This window comes from Zosterops lateralis (genome assembly GCF_965231275.1).
Source record: "Zosterops lateralis genome assembly, chromosome: 1".
NCBI lineage: Eukaryota > Metazoa > Chordata > Aves > Passeriformes > Zosteropidae > Zosterops > Zosterops lateralis.
Window position 1 is genome coordinate 87,062,011 of NC_139762.1, and position 22,003 is coordinate 87,084,013.

At 39.0% G+C, this 22,003-nt stretch overlaps 1 protein-coding gene across 3 annotated transcripts in view; it reads right to left on the bottom strand.

Annotated features, from left to right (window-relative positions):
- EPB41L4B (erythrocyte membrane protein band 4.1 like 4B) overlaps window positions 1-22,003 on the bottom strand; it is a gene marked incomplete at its 5' end in the record, with an annotated part of 164,744 nt that overhangs the window by 97,078 nt on the left and 45,663 nt on the right. For all 3 annotated transcript variants that reach the window (XM_083860082.1, XM_083860081.1, XM_083860083.1), the window contains 4 exons: window positions 343-387; window positions 3,749-3,827; window positions 6,052-6,094; window positions 16,805-16,909. In XM_083860082.1, the coding sequence (XP_083716208.1) occupies window positions 343-387; window positions 3,749-3,827; window positions 6,052-6,094; window positions 16,805-16,909 (272 nt within the window). The remainder of the gene's footprint in view (window positions 1-342; window positions 388-3,748; window positions 3,828-6,051; window positions 6,095-16,804; window positions 16,910-22,003) is intronic.

The window sequence follows — 22,003 nt, forward strand, 5'->3', positions numbered from 1 at the left end:
GTGTCAATGAATATTGGTGAGGGTAGGACTATAAAGACACAAAATATTTTTGCAGAGTTGACCTGAACAAAAAGTGCTGCACTTCAACATTCTCATTGTCTACTTCACCCACCATACTGAACATGTCAAGCCCATGTTACATTTTCAAGTCATAAAACCCAGGACAGTTTTCTCTCTCTTTAAACATTTCCATCACCTGAACAAGCCACCAAAATCTCAACCCATTCTATTTGTCAGTAGTATAGTCATGATGCACACAAAGTCCTATATATCTGATTTCTAAAGAAAAACTCAATGCCCTAGGAGGTTAAATTGCAGCTACAAGTGTAAAAAGGTACTTACTTCCCTGAAAGAATGTCTTGCCGAAGCTGTAATACAAACAGGTACCTGGCAAATAAAAATTCAGAAAGTCAAAACTAATTACAGTAGCATCCTTTAAGTTCAACTGACTGGAAGAATACCCCAATTCATTGAGTAGTAACAGCAATTGAAATAACTTGCTCTTTACAAAGAAAAAAAAAAGGCCTTTGGGATAACACACATACATCCTGACAGCTTCAAAGCTCCCACAGCTTTCACTAAAATCAAAGAGAAGAACATTTTTTGTCCATTGGTTGTGTTCAGGACATTGTCCAAAGTCTTGCTGTTTAGGATGTGCTCTATCTGAGCATACACTACAGCCACCTAAATGAGACAAACACTCCAGTGTTCTCCTAAACTTGGGTCTTACCTAATTCAGGCAGGAATCAAACTACAGTATCTAGAAACAAAACACAGATAAAGGCACATAGGCTTCAGGGCTGCCTTCTCAAACACAAATACAGAACATGGAAAAAAGTCTAAATTGGGCAAAAGGAAAGGTTCATGCCAAAATATCACTTCAAAATATCAGAGAAGTTCTGAATAAAAAAAATTCCATAGAGCTCACACATATATTTAATAAGCCAAGTAGGAATTTACAGCCTTCAAACTGCCATAGTATTTTAAGCTGTTGCTTTGCTATTCTTCAGTTCTAGGCAGGCTTCACTGACATCACTCAGGGCCAGGATCTGAGGCATGCACAAGTGCCCTGGGTCATGCAAGGGGTGAGTAGAGGACAGGAAGGCACTGCAGGCTCTGAACTGCTCTGGACACTGCAAGTGAGACTTGCAAAGATGAGTGACTCAAGAGAAGAAAGCATGAAGCACTCCTGAGAACCCAGTAAACACAAACATAAACCTCTCCTGTCTTTACAAAGGATGCTAGAAAGACAAAGTGGGTTTTTTTAATCACAGAGGATGTGCAGTGAACGTGGTAAAAGGACAAATAGTTGGAATCAGACAGGGAAACAGAAATGAAAAGGAAGACTAATATTTCTCATGATGACACTAGAGCAGAATCAGATTTGTCCAGGTTAGCTCCATTACATTTCTGATTCACATACTGGGCTAATACTTGACTTGCCAATCAAATCCGGGTATTTGCATGTGTCGATTGTGTAGATTACGGGCAGACAAGTATAATTCTTGTTCTTACTGACAGCCCAGATGATTCACAATCCCAGGAACTCTTCTGAATTTGCAAGAAGACTCTGGGCAGTGCTCCTGTCAGTGTCAGGTGGCTTGTGCAGTGCTGCAGCCCCGCTCTGGTGGGTATGGCTTACCCTTGTTCCTTTTCTGTGCACAGGCTGACAAACACTGGCATCACAATTGCTGCTACTTCAGCAAAATATCTTAGAAAATTCTCCACAACACACACAAGTACAGACATGTTCCTCTGTTGTTCTTCTAACTAAACTAACTAATCAGGTCCCACACAAGTGACAGAAGATGTCTTCCAAAATGCACTGTATTTCAACTGTGTTTTTGAACTAAAAAAAAGACAGAGCAGGTGAAGGGTTTTAATGCTTCTCAATACTGTGTTAATTATGAGAATGTGATGTTTGTAGCTTCACTAGAAATTGAAGTCTACTAGAAAGCAGATCTCCAGAAGGGATTTTGAACACCCCCTACCTGGAAAGTACACAGTTACTATTAATGATGATTTTTCTTCTACGTGAAATGATTTTGAATATATAGTTATTATTTTTCACTTTTCACTCAAAATGCTACATGGAAATGGAAAATATGACCCAATTAGCATAAAGACTCTTAAAAAAAACCTCCATAAATCTATAAAATTCTTAAATTCAAAAAAATAACTTTCACAAAAAAAAAAAAAAAAAAAAAAAAAAAAAAAAAAAAAAAAGTGCCCCAATTTTTTTTACACAGTTTCATACTGGTCTTCTGTTAAGCTTATAATCAAAAGAAATTGTTCACAACACTGAATATTTAGCTGACTAAAGTGTTTTTCTAATTAAAACAGTCTTCTGAAATGTCACCTTTCAGCAGTAATTAGATCACAAGGCATCAGAGGTTAACACTTTCAGACAAAATGTCTTACTCGATCACAGCAACGATCACATAGCTCAGAAACCCAATCTCACAGTGACTAGGACCACATGCTTCAGAGCATTAAGCAAGAAATTTTATGGTAGACAGTAATGCAATAATCTGACCACAGTGGAAATGTAATACTTGTCAGACATGCACCCTGATGTATGAAGACTTACATCAATTTCCAGAAAACACATATTATTCCTACTAATTTAACTGTATTTTTTCATTAAAGATGTCCATGAATCATCCAGATTTTTGGATTTTCTTAAGATCTTATACTCAGCTACATAAGTGGCAGGGATTTCTATAAGTTAATTATACATTCTATAGTAATATGCCCTTTTATTGAATTATCACTGCTGGACTAAACTGATAATAGATATTAAAGACCCCATGTCTATATCATGAGGTAGTGACAATTAGCCCTTTAATCTTGTCTCAGGCAGAGAAAAAAATCCATGGTTGGCACAGCAGACAGTGAAGGAGACAGTAATCATTTGCCTGCAGGCAGAAGTTTAATGTAAACATCACATGCACATGAACTACAACAATCGACCATCTTTAAACACCTTAGGCTGATTAGGAGTACACTGATTATTGCCAAGCAAATTAGAAGACACAGAAAGTGCCCTACGGTGAGAGGCAGAACAAAAGAAAAGATAAAATAACATTAAGATAGATGACTACTATACAGAGAAAACACAAAGTAAGCAGATACAAAAGATAAGTAAACCCTTTCCTACAGCTGCCACTTTCCCAGCTCTCAGAATATCCTCCGAACCAAGGCGCTACCGACTCAGCAAGGTACAGGTCCACAGAAAACAGCCCAATAGACTGAAACTAATGACTTCCAGATATTTGTAGAGTGATTTTATACAATGCAGGCTTTTGCTTCACAGAGAACCACGGGGAAGCAGAAGCGATTCAATCAACTGTTAACCCAGAGCTCAAGCTGGCTCTACCTACAATTCTCTACCCTTGGTACCATTATTAAATCACCCGAGTGTCACCAAGTGTCAGGGCAGGAGGAACAAAGCAGGCCACTGGCATTTTAGGAGGACATAATAGAAAACCCTCTCAGAGGATGGCAGGTGTCAAGAGCAGGTGTTTCCCAGTTGCAGCTCTCCCCACTCAACGCTGCCAACTTCAAAGCACCAAAACACAGCATCTGGCAGCACACAAAAAACATGATGTTTCCCTGACAGTAGGAAAACCTCTAAGAAGGCAGACAAAGTGACCACTCTTAATAAGAAAGCTCTAATCACCTGCTTACAGTACCCCCACGTATCCTGGATGTCTCAATTCCCCCGTGAGCCATGCACAGTTCCTACCTTGTAAACTCTTCATGAAGGTTGTTCGGTTCTGACGAATAGTACTTAATCCGAAAATGCAACGTGTATGGAGGTCCAACTGCACATGGAGAGATTTGAAATGCAGAAAAAAGGTTTATATTTGTTGCAGTCTTGCTAAGGCAGAACAGTTGCCACACCACCCCACAACCCAAGAAATCCAAAATTATTTACATTTTTCCAATTCTTCAAAGACAGTATTTCATGTTTTTTAAATTTAAAAATGCATGCAATAAACCAAAAAACTAGACTATTGCCATACTTTATGATAGTCATTAATTCAAATTTATCAAGGCAATAGTCCATTTGTCAAATACATTTTTGTCCAAAGGGGGTGCCTCACAGCACGCTGTGAATGACAAGAAGTTCCAGGTACATTGTCTGTTGCTGGGCCCAGGGGGAAATGGAAGGAAGAGGGAAGGAGAGGGCGATGCTCCTTCTTACCAGGCACAAATAGTATTCCAAAAAAAACCCCCCAAAAAAACCCTGCCCAAGAAATCAGCTTTTCATTGAAACACATGAATAAGGAAAGGTAAGATAAATAGACTGAAAAGTACTGGAGAAGACTCTGGAAGACACTCACAAACATAGAAAGCTAAAAAATTCCATGGGATTGCAAGAATTGTACTTTTAATGTCAGAAGGTGAATGCTACATCAGACTTTCCATGTGACAGATAATAAGAAGTTATCCAGCTACCATGAAAATGTGACCAATGCATCCTTATCTGCCCAACCCTTATCTTTCAACCAACTGTCTGCTGATGTATTCATTGACAGAAAGATCACTTTTCCTCACTTTTCTAAGGTCTTCTCTAACATCACATCAAGATGTAAACGTGTGTCCATTAATGATCCTTCTACTAAATGATATGCAGCTAAAAGTCAAATAATCAGAGCTTTGATTTTGTCTCCATGTACAGCTCCTGTAAGTCAGGGTATAGCATCCTGAGCTCACAGTTTGGCACAACTGGTGAGGTCTGCATAGGTGAGCTAATGACTTGGAAAAGACAGCAGTGAGCAAAATCCATCATGAAAGAAAAACTCTTCACAAAGGATCTGCTGAATGCAAGGTAAAGGAAAGTTACCCGTTGTGAGAGAGACCTTTACAACACCCAACAAATTGCTTTCCTCTTTGGCATTCCTCAGAGCCATGACTGACCAAATTCTGTCCAAAACAGGCCCTTCACAGATTAAAAACAGACAAAAACATGCAACTAAACTGGCTGAAGGTGTTAACAGCATCACTGATTTTCCAGGAGAAAAGGACAAAGCTATTAGAGAACGTGCAGCTGCAAATAAGTTAGTTACTTAAGGTAAAGCAGTCTGTGACATGATGAAAAGGGGAGAGAAAAACCAAACAGCAAAAAACCTTTTCCATAGCAGCTATCTTCACCATGGATTCTAGCAGGCTGACACCCACATACCATGGAGAGACAGCAAACTACCCTAAAGGGCTTTGAAGAGCTCCATCATTTACAAAAATCATCTAGATATTTGGGTACTTATCAAAAAGAAAGGCAAAGCACCACTGAAGCTATCAGAACTATCTTTGTGAGGCCCTGCAAGGGGGTCACAAATTTCCTTGAACGCCACATTTTAATCTCACAGAAGCCATGTCTTCATGGCCCATGACTGTTGCCAACTGCAATATTGCAATAAAACATGTTAATGCCAATGCTGCACTGTACCCTAGCCTGCATCCTGATTATCAAAAATCCTGGAGCTACTTCCATGGCTTAGACAATTTCCACAGAAAACTCAGTGGCCCAACCCAACCCCTCCATCCAAAACTACCTTTGATAAAACAACAGCTATTTCAAAACTATGTTTGACAAAACAGCAGCTATTTCTGTTAGTTTTACTTCTAAGACAATAATCTGGGAAAAAAAATTAAAATTAATCATTACACAATGAAGTATTTTCCATTTGCTCTCTGAAAGAAATTGCAGGATATCTGTTCTGGATCAGCAGCAGTGACAGGAACCGCGATCTGTGTCCAGGCAACCTAATTTCACAGATCAGACTGAAATTACCTGGCAACCTACTCTGCCCCAGACAAACAGCACAGGTTTAACAAGGGCTTCTGCAGGTTGGGCTTCTGTTCAAGTGCTCTTGCATTTAGACATAATATAGTTAGCCAATTACCCCTCAAATTATAACTATTTCCTAAGAAATATTTATTTCATTAAAGGTCATATTTAAACATTCTCTATCATGTTCTAATACACTAAACTCAAATTCTTTATGAAGTAACAAAATAAACAGGCAGAGACATAGTACTTACTTTTTATTTGCTTCTTAATGAATTTTGAATGGTCCAACCAGTGCTAAAAAAAGAAAATCCACACTTAGAAGAAGTTCCATTTCAAGATTTTGTTGACTCCATACACTGATTACAATAAAATTTAACAGATAAAAATCTCTTATAAGGAAATATTGATATATTTCTTTTCTAAACTTCTGCACATTGATGAAAGTGTTTATTGGCATATTCTTCCCTTCTTCCCCATGGGAAAGCTTGATTTTCAAATTTGTCAGTACTGCCAGGGAAGCCACTCTTCAAAATCCAAGGCCAAAGCAGTGGTGTGTAAGGAAGGCACTCTTTTGTCCCAAACCCCTGAGTTTCAGCCTCCTTTAAACCTCTGTTTGATGGAGACCCTCCAGATCCTGGACTATCCTGCCTTCCACTGCAGTGTAGCCAAGTTTTTTCAAGGTAAGAATGGAGACTTAACCCCACTAAAAGCATTTGGGAAACTTTTGATGTATACCCCACCCCTCCCTTTTTAAACTAAGGCAGACGATCTGGAATAGTGCAACAATGACGACAAAAACATATGATTCCCAGCAAAGTTTACACACTCTTGTCAGTGTAAGTTGCATCTACAGAAAGGCAGCAATAAACACAATCTGGTATAAATTTAGCTTAAATCTTTCACAGTCTCTGCTCAATGTCCTACAGAAGGCTGCAATCTTATTGGAAGCAACTCCATGTAAATGTTTCTGTCATACAAAGTGATAAGAGAGTTTTGGATTTCCTTGAAATAAATGTTTTTCTCTCTTTATATATATATTTTTAAATTATTAACTAGGTACTATGAAAGAAAATCTTAGGGGAAAAAAAACCCCAACTCTTCCTTCTTTCCTAAAGCATTTATGTTTTCAGAAAAAGGATAATCTCTCAATGACTACTCAAGTTTACACCAACACCATGGTCCTATGGCTAAATAAATGTGCAAAATTATTTGTTGTCTAGTAATACTGGTATTTATTTACTAAGTATGTTCTAAACCAAGGCAAAAATTTATTACAGGTATAGATGTGTACAAATCCAGAGTTGGACAGCTTATGACCCTTAAGGTAAATAAATCTCACATGAGGTAGAAAGAGAAAAAGAAATGGAACAATGATTCTGAAGGTGATTTTATTTGCAGGAAACTTGCAAGACTCCCTTAGGTGAGGCTGCCAAGAAATCCATTCCTATAATCCCTAATCTGGTAGAAATGTCTGCCAGATTGGAAATAAAATGTTACAGCAGTTCATACGAATACATTCCTTAGAGTTGCAAGTAATTTACTTTGTCTGTACTTTGCTCTCTTATGAAAAACTACAGCTTTGTGAAATCTCAAATTTTTGATAAGGCAAAAAAATATCAACATTGAAACTTTGCCTTTTTTTCTTTTTTAACTGAAATTATGTAAGTCTGTTACTTTCACAGCTCCAGGGTAGATTAATTTTTTACTCTTCAAATACCTAGCTATGAAAATGTCTTTCTATTCAATATTTATTTTGGCTAAAGAAAAGCCTTTCAAAGACAAATATAATGAATGCATTAGAAGAGAAGTTTAGCTTCATGTAAAAAACATCTATAATACGTGCCAAAAACTCCTGTTAGTACATGTTCTGGAACAAGCACTGCACAATCTGAACTATAATAATTCCCAATATAAAACCAGCTGATAGTCCCTTTCTTGGCATGTGGTCTTTAAGGTACATTAAAGCTCAAATAAGAGTAAGTTTCAAACTGATTATTTGCAAGTGCAAATACTTCAAATAATGGCTAAAAAATACCTAACAAGACTCCAGGAACTGCTTGTGCAGACCATTAACCAAGACTATATTTTAGACAGGAAACTATCATCACTCTCTGTACCTAAGCAGCCAGAGGCAGACAGCTCCAGGAGATAAAGCACAGCAAGCATTAAAGTCACCTCTCTTCAGAAGCAGCAGTGAGCCACTGCTTTACCCCCATGCTACACTACACATCAAGTGTGTGATGTGCCACCACACGGATTATAAATACAAAGACGGAGGTAGGGCATGGACTGACAGTATTATTGGCCCAGAGCTCCCAGGCATGGAAGGTTTCATGCAGATTTATGAACCAACTCCAATTTCAAAGTCAGATATTTTGTGCAATTTCTGTGAAAATCAGGCTGAATTTTAACACTTCTTTGCCTCAGATAATGTCAGAGGGCTTCTTCACACTGTGTACCACACCAGCTTTCCAAATGTCCCTCTGAGCTGAAAAAAACATCAAAGCACTCTAGCTAAAGCCTAAAATAGGTTTGGGCTTGGCTAGACACTGCTTGCTGACTCAGTTAGGGGGAAGTGAAAGCAATGAATTCTGAAGTCTCACTAGGAAGCTGAATAAAACAAGAGTAGCCTTGCTCCCTCTCAGCACCTAAGATTGTAGCTCTGCCTATCTTGTGCTCTGGCTAAACAACCATACATCATTTCAGGATCCAGAGTCAGCAAAGAAACTTAACTATGGATCTCACAGTGTAGGACCAAGACTGACCAGATTCATTTCAACCCCCATAATCCCCCTATCCTGTTTGGGCTTGGAAATATCAGTGCAGAACAAGGATGAGGAAAGGGATTAATTGCTTTACGACTGTGTTATGATAGCTTAGACAGTGTCTGAGCTGCTTTACCTGCAGTAAGGGAAGAAAAACCCAAACCTGATCAAGCTGCAGGTAATCAGAATTCTATGATTATGCGAGAACAGAACAAGCAGTTCAGCTGGACGGGACCTACAATGACCATCTAGTCCTACTGCCTGACTGCTTCATGTTATTAAGGGCATTGCATCTTAAGATTGATAGGCTTGAGGCATCAACTACCTCTCTAGGAATCCTGTTCCCGTGTTTGACAATCCTCTAGAATAAGAAAGAAGAAATGCTTCCCAATGTCCAGTCTGAACCTCCCCTGATGCAGCTTTGAACCATTCCCATGTGTCCTTTCACTGAATATCAGAGAGGAGAGCTCAGCACCTCCGTCTCCCATCATCAACTGCAGAGATCAATGTGGTCCTTCCCTTAATTTTGTCAGGTAAACTGGAAAGTCAAATGCTACATTAAATCCTCTTTAACCTCAACAAAATTTATTTTCTCTATCAAATGAATAATGTTTCCTATGGTATTAACTGACATAACATAGTAGCTATTGACTGGGATTCATTCATGTGTTAAAAACAAACACCAATCAATTCCACATGAAAGAAGCACAACTTAAAAAAATAATTTCTTAAAATACTGGAAGCATGTATTTATCTCAGCATGGTCTCCTGTTGATCACTCACTTTATCGAAGGGAAGAAGAAAAAATAAGTACCTCAACATTTCCTAATGGTAGCAGCCAATATTTTCTCAAAATAGATATACAGCACAGGAAAGATGTATTTGTGTCAAGATACAGCAGATAAACTACAGCTGCTAAAGCAGTCAACTTATAAAGACCATGCGAGTGACAAATGAAGACTGAAAGAAGGATTTCCACAGGCTGACACAATCCCATCACACACCTGAGCTTTGCAAATTCCACCACCATTCTACTTGCTTCCTAAAAGAATGAAAATTCCTTGTCTTAATTTATACAGCCCTCAAAGGTGACCTGAAAAGGAAAAAAAATGCACTTGACTCTTTTTGGTTTGCTTTCTTTACTAGTTTAAAATGCACGAAGAACATCTTGAATAGACTGTTCTCCCTTAGGTTTATTTATATATTTAACTATCAGTAAGAGAAAGGCCATTTTTACTGGAAGTTTTATTTGCCCTCTGACAAATATTGGTTTAAGTCGTGCCTAGAGGTACAAGAAAGACAATCATGCTCAATGATCAAGTTCAGAAAAGAAGGTAGGCTAAATAAAAGCCAGCACCTTTAAAACCAAAAGTCAATTATCCCTTCAAAGTGTCTTCTTGCTTTCTGGTTTCCTAGGCACCTGAATCCTACCAAGCTGCCTGCCATTACTCACATAGCCTTCTAAAGCAGAGGTGAAAAATGTATGTATCACACAGAGGAAGGAATTACCAAAAAATCAAGCCAATAAAAATTCTACCCACCAGACCATAGTTTGGGGATTTCTCTATTTACAGATTTAAAAGAAAACAAAGGCACAAAAGTTCTCTTTTCTTTTGCAGGTCACCTTTCGACATTATTACAGAAAACCAAATGAGAACTGGGGTCATGTAGAAACTCAGGGAGTACACAAACATATACTTAGACACAGGATAGTCTCCCAAGATTTCACAATTTAAAACAATGAGCTATTGTTCTCATGTTTCTCTAATCCCTCCTAGAAAGTTATGCTCCTCTCAAAAATGAACGTCCACCTGACTGGTGACTTCAGCTGCCTACTGAAGGGCTGCAGAGAAGATGATCAACACTTCCCAGAGGTATTCCATGGCAGAAGGATGAGCGGCACCAGACTCAGGAGAAATCCCAGCTAGACAAACACTATCATCATGAGGCTGTTCAGATAAAGCACAAGTGCCCAGAAGGACTCCAAAGCCACCATCCTTGAGGGTATCAAACATGACTGAACAAAGCCCCAAGAAACCAGATACAACTGAAGCTGCCATGAGGAGCTTGGATAGAGACAACCCTTTCAACAGACAAGACCTGCAGGCATCTTTCAGGATGCTGCTCTACAATCTCACCTACCCAACTTGAAAGAAAATAAAAAAGGAATGCACTTTCACTCAAATAGCATTATAAACCCAAGCTGGGATTAATGAGGTGAACAGTCTGTGTTTGGGGCTCAGATGGGACCAACTTTTCACAAAATACTGGCAGGATCTTACAGGCGTTTCAGTCTCAGCTGGCCATTTTTGATTTAGACTCTCTTTGGATACTGCTATCAGTATCCTGTTGAACAGGGCCCAGCGCAGCAGTACAGTACCGCATCAACACTGCTGGAGGTGTGAGGACCAACCTCATCCAGGTGCAAAGTTTTATCAGTTTTCTAACTTGTCTCTGGCCTGAACAAGTCAAAGTCAGACCAGCTGCCCTCCAGCAGCTCCCTTGAACTGACACCATTCCGCAGTTCCCACGCCAAGTTCCCTCCTGCCCTGTGAAGCACGGCTGCCACCTTCCCCAAGTCAGACACACTGAGACAGTGCAGGCATTGCAGGGTGCAAGCAATGCTGGCCAGCAGCAGAAGGGCAGATGGAGCTGTGATAAAGCTCTAGACTGTGATCTTGGGAGTACAAGGCCACTCCAGAGCTGTGAGAGCTGAAAGCTGGTAGGTCTTAATGGGTCTTTACCAGCCCTGAGACCTTCACATACCGTGTGGCATTCAGGGGAGTCTGGCCTGTCCCAGTCTGAGTCAGCACAGAGCCATCCCAGAAGCATCCTGATAAATGGTGTGGTTTAACTGCAGACCACATAAACTAACCAAAAATAACAGAGATATACAGGAACACCCTTCAAGACCATTAGCCTATCCTAATTCATATACATGTGATAACCAAAGAATATTTTGGTTTGCAGATTTGATGTGACAGAAAACACAGAATTCCATAAAAATGATATTAAAAATTTGCCTGGTCTAGTATATTTCTCATTTGATTTACTTTACAGATAATGAAAGCTGATACCACTCCAGATCAATTCTAGCAATTTACTTTTAATGCCTATATTCAAACATTTAAAAATAAACTGAAGGGATTTGTAACAAGCAGGCAACAAACCTTGCTAAATCCGTGGAAGAAAACTGAGAAAACCACTTCAGCTTATGCTCCAGCCACACACAAAACCAAAAGAAACCAGCATAAACTGTTTGCTGTCCTGAAGAGAACTCTTTATACTCAGGAGAGAGGTGCAGAAACATCACTGACAGACAGCCTCACAACCACCTGCCCTGTATGCCTGCTTCTCAAGCCTGTGTCAGAAAAATGTCCTCCCAAAACAGCAGATGCTACTGGAAGACTAAAGACTGGAATTTGTTAGTGTTTTGGAGTCTTCCACCAGGTGTTCACAAACCACAATACAGACATGGACAGCCACAGCTGGAAGTGTTCCACATTCATCAGGTGTTCTGCACCACTGTGGAGTCAGTCACACTGCCTTTGTCCAGTTACTGAACTGGCAATCCTACCACTGCCACTATTAGAAACTGAACCATAAGAGTGCTACAGGATGTTCTACAGCTTTTGGGACCATCCATGTGTGACTGGCATTTTTTGCTCTTGGCTACAACCTACAGACAGACATCCTGCAACAACCACAGTCCCAAACTGCTCATCATCCCGAGGAACAAGAGAGATTCAGGGGGGGAAACTGAGTCACAGAGGAATGTCACAGCTTATTCATGGGGAAAATAGTATGTTTCTAACAGCATGAAAGGAAACATTTAGCATTATCAAAATATTTACCAGTCTCCCTTCTTTCCCACATCCAGTGTACTGAAAATAAGGCCTTATTTTCTTCTTCATGAACACTTGTTAAAGTATTAAGAAGTACAAAAGGAAAAAGACTCTCAGACATCACACTATGAGGCTAATTGACTGGTTTGAACTGCTCATTTTTCCACATCCCTCACATCTTAAGAAGTCATGGCAAGAATATCAAAAGCAGCAGCTGAAAAAAATCTCATCAATGAACCCTTAAAAGAAAATTCAGATAGATACAGCAGAGGCAGTCATAATGAACCAAGGCACTAAAAGTCCCTGATCCAATACCTGCTGAAACATCCAGGAATCTAGTTCTTGATGTGTAGAGGAAACAAAGGTACTTATATTAGTTGTTGTCCAGCGCGCTTCCTACCTGCCCCCTCAGCACTAACGAAATCCTTTGTCATGAGTCCTACATGATCCTGACTCTCCCAGAAAAACTTGGCCAGAAGGCTGCCTTTCATAGAGGTCAGGATTTCAGTGTCACAATCAGTGCATCCTGACACACTGCTGGTCAGGCCCACTCTGGGCAACACAGTTCTGGCCATGTTTTTTCCCTCTTCTTTTTGTACTTAGAGCAATTGCTTTCATGAAAGCCTATTTCACTTCTGCACAATCTTCTCCATGTCTTCCCTCCATTGTCTTCTCACCTCTTGCATCAAAACCCAATTTAGAAATTGGTCAATAGTGAGAACTCCAGATGCAAGCATGATTTACCAGGACAATTCACTGCAGGTTGGTCCTGGTATTCACTTTCCCAGGGAACCCTGGTCCCCACCACAGCCTGCAGAAGCCACAGTGTGGCCTCACACATTAGTTTTGCTGTACACATGCTGTAAATCCAGAGCTTCCCAACGTGCCTAATACACTGAGGGCAACCACACATCCTCAGAATGGTTCAATTGGCCGCAGAGCACAGCTGGGAAAGGCTGATCCATACAGACCTTCTTTAAGCTAAGGGGTCTTTGTGACATTAGAGATCAGACATAAAGGACTTAAACGACTCAGAGGATCACTGAAAGAGACACATGTGAGAAAAGGGGCATTTTAATTCTTTTGCTTCTATCCATTCCCAGGGATGACAGCAACTCATTTGCATAAACTAAAAATACAAAAAAAAAAAGAATTCAAAGATTTATCTTAAAAAGTCTTCCCTCTCAATTACTCGGTAATTGTTCTTGCAAACAGAAACAAAATCATGATGGAAACATGTAAATTCCAAGCTAATAAACATGGGCAATCCTTCAGTTATGAATTCTTGTGAAACACAGGAGGGGCTGGGAGAGTATCCATATTTTGGTGTCACAGGACAGAAAACTGGAACAAAGAAGGTAACTGTAGGAATGGAGATACCTAATTCTTGAGAAACCCTATAAAATACAGAGCTCACAAGGAGCTGTTAACCACAGAAAGCGTTTTTTGGGTTTTTTTTAATTAAGATGATTTAGAATAAGAGCTAAAGAAAGGACACTCCTGGACAGAAAATGAATAAACATTAGCTACCAACAGCCAAAAATAAGTGTCAAACACCCAAACCAACCACAGAATACACTGAATGCAACCAGTTTCTACAAAGATCAATGAAATACTTCCTCATAGCAACTGAACTTCAATAGTATGGTCTCCCAAAATTTTATTATTGCTATTCCCAACCTCAGCTAAAGCTTTCAAGGCCTTCTGCTTTGATAGAAAACACAGACTGTAGTAAAACTACCTAAAAACCCAATAAGCTTCATGTGTTCTCTAAACCACTGCAGAGACCTTCTACATCAGAATGACACCCTTCAATCACCCCAAGCACAACTACACTGTTCAAGTTCTTTAACGGCTTGAATAAGAAACTGTTTTCTTGCACTAGAATATTTCTACTAGAGTTAATAGCAAGTAACTCAAAATACAGCAGTACACTAAGATTTGTTTTCGAATAAATTATTAGATGATTATCTACATCCTTTTTTCATTCTGTATCCTACATTCTTCTGATGGATATCTTCAAAGAGCACAAGATAAAAACTAATGCAGAGTTCACTGAACAGGCATTACAGTATTTTCTGCATTACTGCTGACATCTTGCTTTTTACAGCTTTATGGGGGGGGATTTGTATTAAAAATAAGCTGTTCAAACAATTAAAGTTTTTTCTCTTTCAAAGCAGATAATCTCTAATCATGATTTTGTTTTCCAAATCACAGCTATCAACACTGCTTGTCCCAACTCTTTGGCAAAGTTACAGGACTGCAGGAAACACAGTGCATTCAAAAGCTGCAGGCCTTGGAGCACACAGAAGCAATCTCAGCTATTCAAAGACTATTTTGTGCTCCCTTACTTGTAATGGTGGCTTAAAGATGTTTAGCCCTTAACAATACATACTTAAGACAAAGGCTTAGAGCCTCAAAGGAGTTTACACAACTTTAATCTCCCAGTTCCCCACTTGGCATAGTGTGTCTGGGCTGGCACTAAGCAGGAGCCCAAGAAGGCTGTGCATTAATTGCTGTGCAAAGGAAAAGAGCAGGTCACAAGTTCAAAACAGATGAAGGAAGGCTGTTAAATCATGGAACCTTTTGGCACAGGGTGCTGGGCAAGATAAAAGCTTGTGCCTTGAAGTACTCTAAGCTCTACTCTCTGCCCAGCTTGAGCCAGACCAAAAAAACCCCAAGAGCCAAGTAAGAGCTTTTGGCCTTGCACTTCAGTTAAGGTGAAGAACTTTGCCCTCAACACTCCTCTTAATTCAGGAAATTACAACTCTACCACCAAAGCCTTGCAACCAGAGTTGGCTTTTTTCAGAGTCCCCCTAGAAGTTGTTCACAGCTCTCATCCCTCTTGTAACTGTAGATGCATCATATACTTCCCTCCTTAACAGAAAAAAGAAATAGCACATAAAAAAAATCTAGAACACTTGCATGTATAGATACATTTTGCCCTCAACACCAGTGAGAGACCTACATACAGAAGATATAGCTACTCATATCTGCATCTTTCTTATCAGTCAAAAGAGCCCTTCAGTTTTGCAAACATGCAAGAAAATGAGTCTTCCCAGCCTCCTCAGCCTGGCTTTTGGCTGATCTACCTTTGTTCCTGCTGTGAAAGGATATTTCACTCTCCCTTTCTGCTTCCCTTCTTTCAAAACATTATGGAATTCCTTGCTAGGTAACTATTTCTAGCTATCAAATTCACAGTTGATCCTAGATGATTTGACAATCAGTGACAATATAATTTTTTCCCATTATAAGCAGGCTCTGTGCTATTAGCTGTGTCCTTTTCAACAGATCCATCATAAAAGTAAACACAATTTATATATTAGAAATTTTTTCAGGAGCACACACACACTAAACCATCTAAAAATCCCAAACCCATTATGGACATACTTCATTCAAAACATCAGTTTTCAGTGATATTAACTTAAATTAATTTAGACAGGATAATGTTTAAATAGATTAATACCACTTCTCCTCAAACCCACAGATGCCCTTCTTCCATTATCAAGTCATTACAGTACCTGGATAGGTTTCCTATTTGTTATTTAAAGTGACTGGTAAAACATAGAAGATAATGCAGCAGCTTAAAACACTGATCCATCCTTTGACCCAAGCTTGTTAGAGAATAAAGCTGAGAATTCTGGGATGATAAACTTTGAACCTACACAATATTCCAGCTACGTTTTCCCATTATTTTATTCTGTTATACCAGAGGAGACATCTTCTGCTGCTTCATGGAAAAAACAGTTAAAAACCAACCAGAGAGCACTCAAGGAAACACTTATTTTCCAAATATGCATAATTTCTATCGACAGTGCATGTTTTTGTCAAACTTCCTGTTTACAGAGTGAACAGACAAATAAAAGATTAAATATGCCAATACAGTATAACTATGATGCTGTAGTCTTTTAACCCTATCCTATTAATACAACAGATCTGTAAATATATTTTTTTAGATTTGTTTATTTTAACTGTAGATACTGGAGGTCCTTATATAAGGAAGATAAGGAGAACCTTTAGCTAAAACCTTTTGCTCTTGCAAATAAACCTAAATCTACAAAGCAACAAAATGTGTGCATGAAACAGCAGAGAGAGAAAATTTACAATAAATCCTTGCTTGTAAAACATTGTGAATACCTTGAGTGTAACCATCAAGCACATTTTTCTTTACCCACATTTGTTGCTTTTTCCAACTTGTGTGCAATCAAGTCACATGCATATCATATAAAATGACACAGGACTCATTCAGAGGATGTAGCTTCATGTGCAAGAACCAGACATGGCTTCACTTGTTTCAGCAGTGCATCCCCCAGTGCCAACCTCTCTCCGTGGAACTGCACCAGCAATACATTTATCATAGGCAAAGCATAAAAATCAACTTAAGTTATACTCACTGTAATCTGGGAAGCGTCCATGAATTGCAGGCCAAAGTAATCCGTTTCTACAAGGTCCAAATGATACACAATCTGGTCAAACAACTCCTGTCCCTTTGCATTTTTCTGTAATAGAAAAGAAAAGGGACAAACGTTTTTTTAAAGTGGTCAGTGTGGGCTTGTTTGGGTGTGTTTCTTTTCAAGTTAAAATGTGTGAGAAGAGCTATACAAAGGAAAAATACCAAAATAGCAATTCTATTTATTCTGAAGAATTGCGTTGACACTTCTTTTTATTTTCCTCAGGAAATAGAGAGTGACATGCTGTTCTTGTCTGCAGCTATTCCAATAGCGTAAGATTTCACTCTCAAAGAAAACATTCAAAGTTCATCATAACTAAAAATGTACAAGAGAAAGGGAAAGCTTATGCCCTACAAGTGTCCTAAGTCACAGAGGCATCATTTTGTACCCTAGGAAGTCAGATTCTCCAAGAAAAGACTTTAACACGCTGCCTGCTATCTGCTGTCTATCAACCGTCATGCAGTGCCACGCCACCACTGAAGTTGTAAAATAAATTCTGGACAGCCTGAATACTCAAAGACCTCTGTGAAGAAAATTAATGGGATTTGATAAAAATCTTTCATTTATGTTACCAGTTGCCATCATATTTACAGCCTTTAAATGAAGAAACAAACAAGGGCCAAAAAAAGCTGTAAATCTTACTTGGGGTGCCATCTGAAACATGCATGTGTGGAAATAAAACTTAACAATTAAAACACCAACTATGGACTCCAGGTAATGGTAGAAAACTTTGCAGATATTAAAAGTAGGCTGCACTGGCCTGAGTACTTGTTTTGAGGTTAAGGCAAGAATTTAGATACCTAATCTTCAACTAGAAAACCAAAGTTTGAAGATTGGAGGAAACAGGAAAGTTTGGAGGAAAAGGCAAAAACAAACCAATTTTTCATGGAAATCCTGTTGAGTTACTTGGGGAAGAAAGTTTTCAAGTTCTTGAGCAAAAACACCCCTTGGCCAAAAATACATGCAACAATCAAATCTGAGTAAGAGACTGAAGCTACAGCTGTACTTTATACAGGGAAGTTCTGATCAGGATCCACTTTTGTGACTGCTGTCCCTCTTACAACTTTAAGGATTTTTTTTTTTTCATTTTTATTTTTTAAAACTAACATATTAGGCATTTCCACTTCACCCCAAAATGTAGCAAAATTCACAGAGTTAAGCATTCAGTTCCTCTAGTTTGACCTTCTACACAAAGGCAGCATCAATCATAACATGCAGAACTCCTGTTCAGGGTTCTAATCTGTTTAAAATCAGCAATAGACAAGATGACAAGTTACACCTCTATTTTTCCAAGAAGGTCAAGCAAGCTCAGGTATGGATAGCGAATTTTATTTAAGTTGTATTTTTTGGGTTTTAACTAACAAAACAGAAGAACAGAAAGAGAATCATATCAAATTTCATGAGTGGAATTAGAAGCTCTACTAAAACAAGCTGCATAAAAGTGTAATACCAACATTAAATTGTCATTGTAAAATACTGTTTCATTATTTTGAGGGGGGCAAGAGGTGGATAATAGACATTATTAACCAAAGTTCAACATTCTATTAAAGGCAGATGAGAATACAATGGCTTCTTAAAGCAGTACATTGCTAAGAAATCATCCTTACTTGTACAATAATTGTTATAAACTGAACAGAAAGTATCCAGAACATATTTTCTCATATGGAGTATAATCAGCACTTGTTAAAAAAAGCCAAACCAAAGTACAACAAAATTTAAACAGATTTTGCTTAAGTGAGGGAGGAGAAAACCCTCAAAAGCAATAAAAAGAGGAACACCAGGACATGAAAAATTCAAAATGTAGAGAAAATGCACTTGACGGCCTACTCTGCTCATGGTTGCTTGCTTTATGGCATTAACTACAAGTATATGTTTATCTTCCACTGCCACACACCCAATAGAAACCAGAGAGAGCACACTCCACCTTCTGTACCCAAGCAGTAGTTAATGTTTAACATGCGTTACATGCAGAATAGCTGTGCACGGCTAGACCATAAAATGCAGTATTACATACATAGCTTACAGGAGATTGTAACATTTAACTTGTCACTAAATGAGCTTTCCCAGAAACTTGTACCACTTAAATGATAAAGCTGCTGCAGCCAACAAATTGCTGACAAAAAACTTTCATTGAGACGTTGCACTACAGGGGGAGATAAAAGCGACTAATTCCTTTCCTTTACTAACAGTAAAGAGTGACCTGTTCTTCTTAGTCTGCCTCATCACTGACTGACAGTCCAGGGATCAGATTGTGGACTGATAAATTAATGTGCACTGAATGAAGTGGGTGGAATAGGCAAAATAGAAGGCTTTTTCCTCAGGCATTACATATGCATGATCATGGTTTCTAAAGCAAAAAATGTCTGTATTACAATAAACTTTTGATCTTCACCAACTTTTTCTTCTCTCCTCCTTCTAGACAAAACAGTAGCTAAAAAACATGCTTCCCTTTTCAAAATCTGGTACCACATAAAGACAAGAAAATGATTTTTACAGTAACATTTTTATAGTAGATCTAATAATCTGGAATTTAATAAATAAATCTCTCTCTACAGATGTTTGACTGGTGCTTATTTTCTGAAGACACAACTCAAAAAAAACCAACCATAAACTAAAAATATTTTACAGTCATACCTTGCTAGACAGATGGTTCATAAGTATTAGATGTGAATGGCCTGCATAACTTACATCTCTCAAAATGAAGTACACAGCAACAAACAGTATGCATATACTATCACACAGACTTACTGCTCTGTTGGTATGGAAGCTACTATAACTGGGAGCAGTGATGTAAGAAGAGTTGCAAAATTTTGTGTTGGCTTGGGTTTTTTGTTTATTTTTGTTGGGGTTTTTGTCTTTGCTTTCTGTTTTGGTAGGGGTTGGTGGGGTTTTTGGTGTTGTTGTTTGGGGTTTTTTGTTTGGTTTTTTGTTTGTTTGATTTTTGGTGGGTTTTTTTTTGTTGTTGTTTGTTTGTTTTTTTTTTGGTTTTTTTTGTTTGTTTGTGAGTTTTTGTTTGGGTTTTTTGTTGTTTTGAAACATCAAGTAAAGCACTACCAGTTTCTGGTGGAGCGTTCCTTTGAACTCAGGAGAACTTGTGTGAGCACCATGAAACCTCACAGGCAAGCACTGGGAGGGTGGGCATGAAATGTCCAGCTTACAAACAAAACTACAGCCGCAACCTAAGGCAAAACTGAATTAGCATGAGGCAGGCACTTGATGAAACACAGACTGAATTACACTTGCAGACTGAGAACCTCCCTGATAATGAGCAATCACTGAGAGAAAGGAAAAAAAGTTTCTCCTGTCTGTCATCCCTGTTCCACCTAACAGTTATGTGAGTTTTGACAAAACAAAGGTTAAATTCTCTAATTAGAAACTCTTCCAGACTTGACAGGGAAATAGGAAGAGGTTTTAATGTGTTTCTGGTTAGACATGAAGGAAAGAGAAAATTGATCAGCCAGGGACATTTTACACCAACTGCCCCTGTCTAAACAAGCTGTTTTGTGTTGATTTTACCTGTTCCAGAGGTCTTTAAAAAGTTTTTGCCAAGGGGCATGAAAAATGGACATACAAGCCAGAAAAGTCCCATTTTAGTGCAGGCACAGTGCAAGGATATTGATCACTCTCAGAGCACATACAAGCAAAGCTGGAGAGCTTCTTCTTCCCCAAACTCAAGTGCATTGCTTGAACCCAAGTGGAGAGGCTGAAATTCTTGAGTCATATTAGAGAGCTCAGACTACAGGGCTACAAACAAACTATTAACACATTTCAGAAATAGCTGAAGCACTGCTTGGGAAAACAACCTGTCAAATAGGCCAAGAGGTACATGAAATAGTCTGCCAGCTGACAAAATGACAACCAAAATTAAGGAAAATAAGCTACTGCCAAGAGAAAAGTCAAAGCCAATTAAATCTTCAGTCAAAGGCAATGCATACCAAACTGAACAGTGAGTAGCAACAGCAGTGGGTAGGGCAGACTTGGTTTCTGTTTTGAAAGAAAGCATGACATTATGTATTCTGCAATATATTAAATATTTTTGCAGAGTGGGCTGCTGTGGTCTCATGGTCACTGACTTCAGGTCTGAGCTTCTAGTAAGTTCTTAAAGGCACCTTTGTAGCTAGCAAGTCTCACCTCTACTGCCCTGTTCTGGTGGCACCAGCATTTCCTCTCCTTGTCATCTCCTGAAAACAGTAGCTCAGTATGTTCTGCTCAGTCTTCTGATATCTGAACTGTTATTAAATCAAATTTCAAACCTAAAGCTCATTTCCAAACCTAAGGGTTTATCTGTTGGCCATACTGCTTAGCAGTGAGAATTCACTTTGCCTTTTAGCAGTCACTGGCAGCGCTGTCTCCAAGTGTTTCAGACAGGCTAAACATGCATAAAAGCCATCTGTGCTTCTAATTAGCTTTGACTCCTGGTGCTCAGTTATCATCTGTCCTTTAACTTGCTTTCTTCTGGATAGTCAAGCCCTCAGTTGCTCAAACACACTCAGCTGTACTGAAAGCAAGCAGGAGTTCCATAATTTTAAGCACAGAAAATGCAACTCCTCTACATTCTTATAAAACAAGGATATCTAACAGCTTCAGCCAAGTACACGTTGGAGGCCATGGCTGGGCTTGCAAAAGCTGCACTGAAAACCATGTCTATCCATCCCAGCAGCAGACAGTACTGTCAAAGTCAGCCGCTGGTGTTCAAACTGCAGGCTGCCCTCCAGAGAGGACACGATGCAAACCAGCCACGACCTTGGGGCCTAATGCAAATACTACTTTATTTTCATAAAATCAGTGCTAATTGAAGAAAAGCAAGTTCTTTACTAACATATCATATTCCATGAGGCTGGCCAACTTGCTCAAGCTGCAATGAAGATGTCAGGTTATCTTCTCACTAGCCAACCACTGACTTAAATTTTCAGTTCTAGCTACAAGCTCACTTGCAAACGTGACACTTTTCAAATAACCATTAAGCCTCTCACCCTGTCATGGCAATAACACCAGTACTGCTTCAGAGCCTGCTACTGCATGCAAATGATGTTTAAATGTAGTACAGACCACAGAAACAAGCAGTTTTGCTGAATGTGCCCAGAAGAAAATACAAGTGATGACGCATGTGAACTTGTATCTGAAGAAGAACAAAATTCATTT